The 11,550-nt window shown below is 41.5% G+C and overlaps 1 protein-coding gene across 1 annotated transcript in view; it reads right to left on the minus strand.

The window, feature by feature from the left end:
- The window catches only part of TNKS2 (tankyrase 2), a 28,976-nt gene extending 17,699 nt beyond the window's left edge, over nt 1-11,277 (minus strand). The window contains exons 1-9 of the mRNA XM_052677243.1: nt 11,061-11,277; nt 6,327-6,551; nt 5,276-5,371; nt 4,923-4,959; nt 4,541-4,616; nt 4,012-4,106; nt 2,779-2,845; nt 1,078-1,264; nt 31-152 (exon numbers count right to left, since the gene is read on the minus strand). Coding sequence (XP_052533203.1) covers nt 31-152; nt 1,078-1,264; nt 2,779-2,845; nt 4,012-4,106; nt 4,541-4,616; nt 4,923-4,959; nt 5,276-5,371; nt 6,327-6,551; nt 11,061-11,262 — 1,107 coding nt within the window. The 5' untranslated portion in view covers nt 11,263-11,277. The remainder of the gene's footprint in view (nt 1-30; nt 153-1,077; nt 1,265-2,778; nt 2,846-4,011; nt 4,107-4,540; nt 4,617-4,922; nt 4,960-5,275; nt 5,372-6,326; nt 6,552-11,060) is intronic.
- Between the last annotated feature and the right edge of the window lie 273 nt (nt 11,278-11,550).

Genomic DNA, 11,550 nt, shown 5'->3' on the forward strand with positions numbered 1-11,550 from the left:
CACGACAATTAAGAAATTCTGAAATGTTACCAGTGCTGTCTCATGTGTTTGAGGATGCTTGAAGTTAACTGTCTCCAAAGAAAGATGTTTCTTTATACGAGCAACATCAGATTCTCTTGCAGCTTGTAGCAGTGAATGACCTTTGAATTCATCTTTAAAGAAAAATACATACATTCCAGAACATTACATTCCTAAACACTAGAAGGATCAAGAAGATTGATTCGAGTTAGACCAAAACAACCATTTTATTTCCTGATAGGAAAGGGGCTTCTCCCCCTGCAACAGTGATTGGTGCAAAAAATTTCCAGCTCAGACTTAAGCTTTTACACCACTTGATAGAACTTACTAGTTAAGTTAAAACACAAGAATCCCACTTTGTTTCTAAACTAAAGCCAGAGACACTCAACAAGATCTACTCCACCCACCACATTCTAGGTTCCACTCTTTGCATATGTACAAAGTCCAAGAGTATCTCTGCTTCTGACTTCCCTTTGGAAAACCATTTCTAGTTGCCACCATGAAGTCTAGTGTAGATTTTCAACATAACTCAGAGTCACTGTTTGACCACAGAGGGACAGGATTTGAAAGCATTTTTCTCAACCTGTTAAGTATGCTGAACAAAATCAGCACCTTTCATCAATTTTTTATTTTTTTTTTTAATTTTTTTTTAAGTGATTGTGGTGTACTCAGAACAAACACAGTCAATGTTCAAAGCAGTTATTTTTTTCTTTTCTTCTAACAAAGTACAATGGAATAAAAAAGAATATTTCAGCAGTCTTGATGCAATGACAGGAGTAAATGGGGAAAACAAAAGCGTACCGGTAAGGTCACAAGGGAAAATGTATTCAGGGAAGAAAGGCCATAAAAAACATCCTGACCACAAATACAACTGACCTACTTTCAGAAACATTCCAGCAATTTTAAATCTTAAGTAGTGAAATAAAATGCCAAACATTGCACAATTAAGAGTAAAGTGTAAGCATTTTCCACATTCAACTTCCGCTGGGTCACAGGAAAACCTCAAGGAACCTAAGCATACAGTCCAGTCTAAAACTGCAGAACTGATTTTATACTCACATGCTAATCGTTCTTTTAATTGGGGCGTTGGAGCCAAATCAATGGTGCTTTTGTTGTGACAGTTCAACAGTGTTGGATCAGCACCATAACTTAACAGAAGAGAACATACTTCCACCCTGTTCTTAGAAGCTGCTTCATGCAGAGGAGTGAACTGCCACAGATCCATTGCATTCACACATGCTCCGTGCTTGAAAAGGAAAGCAGTAAAAAAGATCAATATCAAACCCAGATTTCTAGAAAAAAAATCTTATCAATGCAGTAGACTGTTAAAATAAAAAAATCAAAGCTAGTATGGAAGTGGTATCCAAGACATTCTCCAGATTTTCACATTCAATATAACACAATATTTCTACATATTGCAGTTTTTAATCCTCTGGTGTCTCTAAGTTACATTTACAGAAGCTAAAGGCAAGCTAGTCTCATCAGGTATTCTTCTCTGAAAATCAAACAGCTCATCTACAGGTCAAATCAAATTAAGAGTCTAAATCACCTACATCAAATCACGTCTGGACAAGCTCCTATTACTTGTTGCTCTAGAAAAACTCTACAGTGAACAGTTACAGTAGCTCAGAACAACACACATTCTGTAAACGCCCCCAAATAATGACAGCCAAGATGTCCAGAAAGAAATAAGCAAAATCAATCTTGGTTTAAAACATTAAGTACAAAGTTCTGCGAGTAAGACTCCTGGACTTTAACATCTATGTAATTCTTCTCTAGACACCTTCAGTTCTAACCATAAGGAAGTCTGATTGGACATGCTCATACCTACTGCTGCTGTTAACACTGTATTGCTCACAAAAAATAATTCAGTAATTACTGGAGCAGATACCAACAGGAAATACAATTGCAGCTTGGCAGTTAAGAGACAAGGAGTGGCTAGGTACATTTTTTGTCTAGTACCAGAAGATTCACTTTACGACTGGCCTGTGAAGTTCAAACAAACAAAAAACTTGTCTGTTTATACTTACTACAAAATATGCTTCTTTTAATCATTTTTAACTTATTTTCTTCTAAACCTGAGATTGGTGGGGACTGAGATCTCAAGGTAGAAAACCAGCTACTCCCTGAGAACCCAAGCAGCCCAAGTCATCTGACAGCACCCCTCAGCTATTTTAATTCATGATTTACTGTGACAGATGAGAATGGATACAGTTCCTAAGTCCCTCTGTGGCACAGACTCTTGCAGGGCACATCTTGAAGCCCTTGGTTTAATGTGTATCAGACTTTATCTTCAAGATTAACACAATTCAGATAAGCCAATTCAGTTTACATTCTTTTTCTCTGGTGTGAGGGCTGTGATTCTGGGCCAGAATTTACGCTGTAAAGTTCACTCCTTCAGGAAACTTACACTTTTCTATTCTTAAATACATAGTACTGCTCTTTTCGTTTGGCTATTTTTTTTATTTGTAAAGGTGGAAAGCTTGAGAGCAGCAGTACTTACTTGATGGTATAAAACCATTTAACTTCTAAGACATGAGTTAAAAACAGAAAGCACATTTGTAAGAGGAAAGCTTCCCTGCAAGCAGAAAATTCTGTAACTTCTGTAACATGATAACTAACATACAGCAAGCAGAATCTATCAACTTTTAAGTTTTTAAAAAGATGAAAAATTTGCAAATTTAATCAGTCTATTAGTCTAAACTGTTCTTACTTAATATTATCCAAACTTTTTTTTTTTTTTTTTTTCCAAAGACTAACCTTTACTAGAAGTTCCGTTACTTCATAATGACCATAGGAACAGGCATTGTGAAGTGGCACCAAATCTCTACAGGAGAGAAGAGAGAAATTATCTTAGTACTCCTATTTAAATTCTAAAATCTAAGCATTGCTAATAATACTACGCTGCATCTTAAACATTAAAAAAAAACAACAATGGTACCTGAGTTGTTCAAACGAAAATGAGGGGAAATGAGAAGCTTGAGAAGAGCCCATATAAACTGATCAGCCTTTTTCAGAACAAAAAACACGTAAGTTAACAAGAAGATGAGAAATGAATTGCGCTGTCTTAATGCAATTGAAGGGCTCCTCTAAGACTTGGAACCTTAGTGAGAAAGAAGTAAAGGCAATAGCTGTCTAGAGTGAGAGTTGTTACTTCCTTTTTCACAAGAACACTGCTATAAAATTTTCTCACTTGGATACCAGAGGAGTTTTACTGGTGCTGCTTAAGTAACTGTTAAGACATTATTCCACAGTAACAGCAGAGCTAGTTCTAAACCCTGTTTCACGTTCTACCAAGCTGAATGGTCTTAGTAGCCAGTGAGAAATTAGCCAAAGTGTGCTCTTCTGCTGTGGGCTAGTAAAGGAGAAACGACAAAAGTGCATTTCAACACTGAATGGACAAAGTTGCCTGATCAGACAGCTATCTACATAGCAGTGAAGGGATCACAGGATAAAAGGATGGATAAGAGTTTGTTTTCCATAATCTTTAACGTACACAGGCATACATACAATGAAAAACATATTTTAAAAATACTTTATACAACCATAAACAAACTCAGCACATCCGTATTTTACTACGTGTTCTGAGATAACAACCAAATGCTTAAAAATGTAGTAGTCCACAGATAACTCTGAAGAACAGATCTTCAATTTTTCATCACTTGATAAAGAAGTCCAGAAACTTAAAAGCAGGAATAAAATTAAGACTAGGCCATTATGATATTTACTGATTCCCCAGTGATTTACTGATGTATTTTCTTAAGCAAAAATAAGATGGTTAATAATACCTGAAAGGCTACATATTTTACGGTCCGTTCTGTTTAAATTCTTCTGCTTCACAATACTGAAGACTGTCCACATAGTATTTTTGTCACGACAGAAAGATTCATAGTCTCAGCTCAGATGATGTTCACAGTTAACATGTTGTTACTACACCTCACCTCAAATTTGAACATTTTTTATTTCTTCTGAACAAAGGAAAAATGAACCTACCCCTTATCCTTAGCGTGCACATCAGCCCCATGTTGGAGTAACAGCTGTACTATTTTTACACGGTTATACCCAGCTGCTAAATGTAGAGGAGTAGACTGAAATGACAGAACATAGCAGTAATCAGTAACACAAAACCAGCATTTGCTCTTTTTTTTTTTTTTCCAAAACTTATTAACAGTACTAATTACTGAAGTCCTTAAAACACCTGTAATATCAAAAAAGCCCAGAGAGTTTGAATCAGATGCATAATAACTGTGTTCATTTCTCATTGTCTACTTCTACTGACATAATTAACACAAATCCTGAATCTGCTTTATTTCTAATACATTCTGGGACAAAGGACCTCGACAGATTTTTGAGTTCTGCAATTCGTTTCTGTGTTTTAGACTGCCTTATTTCTAAGAACTTTGCCAGGACAAACAATGTTGCTTACAAAAGGTGGAACTAAGACAGCCAGTACAAGCAACGACTGCTAAATGATAAACAGTTTATGATACAGAGTTTAAATTGCATTTTTAAAGACAAATACCTTTCTGCCATCACTTGCATGACAGTTAACATTCAACGGTGTAAGGAGAGACATCATCTTTTCTTCATTTCCACTCCTGTAGAACAACATATGAAATAGGCAGAGTTATTTTATTAAAATTGTTAGCAGCTTATGGTTTCATACTTTTTCTTGCTATAACATTCTGCAAATCTAAAATTATGTTTATTATTTGTTTCAGTAGGCAAAGCAAAAAAAAAGTGTTTGTGTAGTCATTTTTGTAGCTTTATTAATAGAAACAGCCAAAGCTTACTACCTGGATGGAATGTCAACTCATGGATGAATATATATTCATTACACAGAAAACCTTTAAAGAGTTATAAAAAAGTAACCAAGTTCCAGACGTGTCCATAAAAACACATACCTGGCACTTTCTAAGAGCTCATCTTTCTTGTATTCACCTGGAAGATAGAAGAGAATTTCTAAAGTTATTAAATAAATATCCATATATTTAAGTTCATGAGTTGAGGCTTACAGTTTGTCCTCTTTCAAAGCTGCAGGGAGCTAAGTACTAAAAATGTGATGCTATTTCCTAACTGCTATAACAAAGTATTTATCTGAAATGCATCCTGTTAACAACATGATAAGGCCATATAGGAATTTCTATCTAGAATTCTAAAACAGAAATGAGTTAAAGTTACTGAGGGAAAAAGAATACACAGATACTGTATTACAATCACTGGAGTATTATTAGTTAATCTAAAGATTATCACGTACCAGTCAGCACTGCCTTTGCAGATGGGTCTGCTAAATCCAAAGCTGTTCTTCCATCTGTGTTCCGGATGGTCGGTTCAGCACCATGCTGCAGCAATACTTCAAAATGCAAGAGTATTTCATGAGAAAACAATTTGACAAGACAAGACTTATGAGACAATGTAAGCAACAAGCAACAACAAAAAGCCATCATTGTTCCCAACTTCCCTTTCAACCTTTTGATGTCAGAATTCCTTAATGGCACCTGTGAACTAGTGAAACACATGAGGAAAAAAAGTCTGTTCCACCACACCAGCAGGAAGCAATTTCAGTGAAAACCTGAGACTGACATATGCCCTAAAACCAGCAGCTCCTTCTCAACAGGTCCAGAGCACACTGCCTCAAAACCACAGGGGTCTGCTCCCTAAATAGCACACAGCAGTACCAAGCCATGCATCTTCATAGACCTTGCACAGATACTGGGGCCAAACAGGCCATGTTACATATACTGCTCTCAGACGTGCTCCTGAATAAAGTAAACCGGAGGAAGTCACACAGTCCAAACACTAATTTCTCAACCTCTTCTTCTATCTCTTCCTCTCTCTTAAGAATTGTGTAGTCAATACATACAACTATATTCACGTGCTCAACTTGTTTAAATTTTCTTTATATCCTCAGCTTATTTAACATGACTGCTATGAAAGGAGACAGAACTAGCTCATTATTGAAAAGTTTTCTTTTTAGTGCACTATGAGTAACAGCGGAAAGCAAAATAAGAGGCTGGGCAGAAGCAGAAGAGTATCTACATCTATCAGATCACTCTGAGGTGCTTTTCCCTCAATGTCAATCATTATACTTGGGCAATTAACAAAGACAGATCTAAAAATCATAGTCAATTTGTTTCTCTGAAAACTGACAGGAATTTAAGTTTATCAGAGATTTTTAAGCCTTACAGACATGGCTTCATAAAGTAAAAATAATCTTTAAAAGGTTATCTTTTACATTTTACAATACAATACATTGCATTTTTTACAGTGAAAGAAAACAAGTCACGGTAGAAGTGCAAGAAAATTACCAATGCAGACATCTGTCTTGCCCTTAATGGCTGCTTCATGAAGGGGAGTGTAATTCCAATTGTCCCGAGCATTAGGATCCGCACCGTGCCGCAGGAGGAGATTGACAACTTCGGCGTGACCAAAAGAGCAAGCATTGTGAAGTGGGATAAGGCCTCCATCATCTCGTGCGTGGACATTGGCACCACTCTGCAGTAAGTATTCGACAACATCCTTCCGACCAAAACCTGGAAGAGAAACAGCTTTGTCTCATGTGCTGGGGATGAAAGAAAGGTGCAGGGAAAGACAAACCCCCGTCCCTCTCACCCATGCTGAAACAACGTATTTAAATGACAGCAATCACTCTAAATAAAGACCTCAGCAGGTGTTTCTTACTAAAGGAAGGTTATTTTCAAAAACACCCCGAATTATTTTATTAAAATCAGTAAAAAAGTAATATTCAAGATTACTAAAACATTGAATATCTTGGTAGGGCTCCCACGAGTGAACTGCTTCTTGAAAGCATAACAAAAGGACAGACTACTGACAACAAATCCTCTTTTTCAGTCACTTCATATGGCCATTAAAGCTAATACTACTCTGTATGATACTCTGCCATCCCACAGCACATCTGCAGAAGGACCAATAGATGAGCTCAGGGAGCAGAAGTGGTGAGCTTGTGCATGCACAAGTTATATAAAGTAAAAATAAACAAACCATATAACACAGTTTGAAAATTATTTCACATGGCTTGTTTGAAAAAACATGCAGCGTTACTCACAGGTTAAAACAAGCAGTATGGCTACCTGCTCTCTGAAGGTTCATTAGCATAATGAACACACTGTTTTCATCTTTGAAATTCTCTCAAGAAAATCCTTAGGAATGTAAAACATTTATCTGAGAGCATTTATGATAAGCATGCACAACCATACTTTAAGGATATCCAGAAAGTCTACATTACGTGACTACAAAAGCTTGATCTAAAGCACAGAAATGCTATTATACCTTCAGGGGCAATTTTACTCATGTCATTCATGTTAGTGGACAACAAAAACTAGGCCCATCTGTGGCTAGCAATGCATCATAAGTAAAACAATGGATTCTTTAAAGCCAATTCTATAGCTACTACTGTTTAATTTCAGCTGTATCTTGCACATTTATGTAATGGCACATACACTAGTATCTCAAACTACTACCAACTGTGCCCATGCTTTCTCTAGGACCTTTGTTAAGAGGACACGACGACTCAGAACCATTGCTCCTGTGCCTACACAGAGATGCTCTAAGGGACACAGCATACAAAATTCCCTCAAAGCTTCACGAAGACCCATGTGAGTCACGAACTTATTAGGAAAGGTAAGAGCCACATGTTGGTGTGCCAAGCACCTGCTGGGTAATGACCTCTTGTGCACATGACGTGGCCTTCCTTCCTTTAAAAACCAGAGTTGCAAACCATTGTCCAGGGGAAATCAAGAATTGTGTGGGATGAAGCTCCTCGTGAGAGCTTTTCCCTCAGCACAAATCACTGTGTGACTGCAAACAGCAGCACACTCGGGGCCAGTGGGTTTAATCTTTGTTACAACCCAACCTGCCCAGCCTCAGCAGGCAGCCAGGAGTCAAGGAAATCAGAAGCTAAAATGGTATTTATTCCTGACCACTGCACAGAGTTCCAGTGAGAGAACCACAGACGCACAAGATGCGCCAGCATTTTATTTCCAACAGAACTTTTCAGTTTTAGTTTCATCACAGCTGAAGTTTCTCATACCGCATTCCTCACTAAACCTGACTTCAGTGACTCCTTCTCCCAGACAGACAGTAAACAGAAGCCTGGAGCCCCACGAGGAAAGCAGAGAGACCTGAGGCTCTTCATCCTGGACAAGAGAAGACTCAGAGAAGATCTTATCAACTTCCAATTATCTGAAGGGCAGGAGTTGAATGGATGGGGGCTGGGCTCTTCCCAGCAATGCCCAGTGACAAGGGGCAACAGGCACAAATTGGAACACATAAAGTTCTGCATGAACACGAGAAAAACTTCCTTACAGCGAGGGTGACAGAGCACAGGCTGCCCAGAGAGGAGGTGCACATACTCAATACCCGCCTGGACAAACACATTTATTCAAACTTTAGTTTGCTAGCACCTTTACGAAAGCAATCTCTATAGAACTATATGTCAAAAATCAGCTCCTGTAGAAGATATACTTGAAGAGCTACACTGTCTACATATTAAATCATATGCAGCATATTTCTCATTCTTCCACTGAATTTTTCTTACATCTTCAAAATTTCCAGAAATCATGTTTCTAGGGTGAAGGCATAACCACAATTTGCCTAATTCTTACTGGATCTACTCAGATGAGACTTTTCACAAGTGCCTCAGTCCTGTAAACATATCACAACTGCTGCTATTTGACAACAGACTGTTTGGCACCCGCTTTTGGTACCATAAAATGTTTTCCAGAAACTACTTTACTAGTTGGGTTAGAAAAGCCTCTTATCCAACTTTCTGTCTCAGTTATGCATCTGATGGATAAACATCACTCACTCTTGCATAGAAGACATGCCTGTCCATCAAAGCTTTGCTGTGTGCACACAGCTCTGAACACAGAGAACCAACATGAGCATCAATCCATAATGAAGTGTGGCAAGCCTCACTATAGTCGTAGAGAATTCACTCTGTAGCCCTCCAGTCAGTACGTAGGTTCAATCAAACACAATTCATACCCACAGCTTCTCTCAGGGCAAAGCCATCCCAGCTGGGAAATATCCCCCTGCTGGGGGAATAGCAACACCCCCAAACCACCCACAGTTATGGTGGAGTGGAGATGGAGGATCGTCTGCATCAGACCAGTTTCTGGAACTTGGCTTCACCATGAAGTGTGTGTGGTACAGGGACTCTCCACAGCCTTGTGGGAGCACCCCTACCGCAAGGGATCCCTACTACATCCCTACCACACGCAGAAGCCTTTCCTATGTGCGTATGTACGCAGAGGAGGCGGCCAGGCTCTTGTTTCTTACTGCAAAGCAGCAGAGCTACTTAGGACACACAGGAAAAAAAGAGCATTTGTGTTTGTGTTTTTTTCCCCATTACAGTGATAGTTAAAGAAAAGAAAAAAAAAAAAGAACCAAATTCAGAACCCAGAGTATCCCTGAAAGAGAAAAAAGGCAACACAAAAACTATCTTCATGTTTCAACCACAAAACAATGCCTTGCAAGTGAATGAAACTAGTCAGAGAAGTTTTGTAACATTTTTTTCTAACAACACGCACCTAGGCTAAACAAAGCAAGAATACAACAGACTTTTGCTTTTGCATCCTGGAATGTAATTCCTTCGGGCAACAGAGACAAAAGAAGTTGGTATTACTCAAACTGTGAATAACATGGAAAAAGTAAAACAAACAAAAACATTCTTAACCCCCAAATCAAGGAGTTGCTTATGACCAACTTCCAAGTTCAGCCTACTGCAGGTAGAGCCCTTTTTGCTGTCAGCCCATCCGAAGCAGCGGAAGCACATTAATCAAGACATTACACATGCATTTTACATCCTGCCCTAGCTAGAAACTTTTTGCACATGCTACAGCCCTATGAGAAAGGCAGTTAAATTCTCTCTATCAAGCTTGAAGGGGACAGAAGCACGGACAAAAGCACTTACACACACTTTCGCCTTATATTAGAGGCCTATTTAATGGAAAAAAGCTTTCAGTAAGTTAGAAGACCTGGTTTTTAAAGCCAAGACAGATCTGCGCTGTTCAGAGAGGCAAACTAGGTCACTGCCTATGGGGAACACCTCAGGCACAAAACAAAAACAAGCAACAAAATAACAACATCCAAAACTAACATGCAACCAACCCCAAAATCCAACCTAACAACCCACTTCTACAAAATGCTGTTAGGCAGTCTCATTCGTTTAGAAGTTCACAGTTTATGAGTGAACAGGCAGGGTTGGGGTTTATGAAAAAATAGCTGCAAAACTCTCTTCCTCTGACAGGATGCTTTATGTTGTCCCCTGGGCTCCCCTGCTGACCAAGATTCCCAAATCTGCGAATCACAGCTGTCTGAAAAAAGCAGCTCTCAGGAACTCAAATCCATTAAATTTACTGAATGTAAGAAAATGACACCTTAATTAGAAACCTTTTCCAAAATAATTCACCAGGGAAACAAACGTGTTTCTTAGTTATGCACAATGCCTAGCTAAAAGCTGCCCTCGCACCCCGCCTGCTCCACAATCCTGCCACTAAGGCTGCAATCCAACCAGAGAAACACCACGAAAACAACAGCCACAATCGTGCCTTTGTCTGAAAAGGTAGTATACAGTCTTCCGGCCAGCCAGAAGAGACAGCAGTTGTTCTGTGATGTCAGCTATTTGCCTAAGTGCCAAATTAACAAAGTCTATTTGTTAGCGACACGAATGCAAAAAAACTTCGGAATCGTGCTTTCTGTCGGGCACCCTCCGCCGGCGAAAGGCTGCGGAGCAGGCCTGCCGAGGGGCCGGGAGCACTACGGAAGCACTCGGCGCTGCCGAGCCCACACGCCGCAGCACAGGCGGCACTAGGTGCCGCGGCCCGCGGCCGGCCGGGCCGTCCCGTTTACCCGTGGAACGCGGGAGGCCGCCGGCCCGTCCGAGCCCAGCAGCCGGACGCGGAGGTAGAGACCCGGGCCGCGGGCCGCCCCGCCCGAACAGGCTCCGCGCCTCGGGGAGGCGGCGACGCGCGGCCCGGCCACCCTCGGCCCTTCCCCGGCGCCGCGGCCACAGGCCGTACCTGCGGCGAAGTGCAGCGGGCTGGACTTCCTGCCCGCCGTGTCGCGGCCGTTCACGTTCTCGGGCCGCACCAGCCGCTTGACCCGCTCCACGTCCCCGTTCCTGCAGGCCTCGAACAGCTCCCTGGCCGGCTCCAACGCCGCGCCGCAACCTGGCGCCTCGGCTAAAGCGGCCGCGCCGCCCGCGCACCGCCGCGCCGCCATGCCGGGCCGGGCCCCCCGAAGGCGGCTGAGCGGCCTTCCCTGCTCCGCTCACAGGCCGCGGCCCCGCAAGGCGGCGGCCCCGGACGCGCGCCGCTGAGCAGGGCGCTGGGCCCGACGCATCGCGGCGGAGGGATCCGAGCGGAACGGCCGCGCAACCGCAGCCGGCAGCGGCCTCGCTGCGGCCGGGAAGGGGCGGGCGGGAGGCGGCGCGCATGCGCCATACGTGGTGCTGGCTGGCCGCCGCGGGTGCGGTGGCGCGGATTTGGGGGTCTGTGCCCGCTGTGCGGG

Source organism: Tympanuchus pallidicinctus, unplaced genomic scaffold (genome assembly GCF_026119805.1).
Source record: "Tympanuchus pallidicinctus isolate F22 unplaced genomic scaffold, pur_lepc_1.0 scaffold16, whole genome shotgun sequence".
NCBI classification, from domain to species: domain Eukaryota; kingdom Metazoa; phylum Chordata; class Aves; order Galliformes; family Phasianidae; genus Tympanuchus; species Tympanuchus pallidicinctus.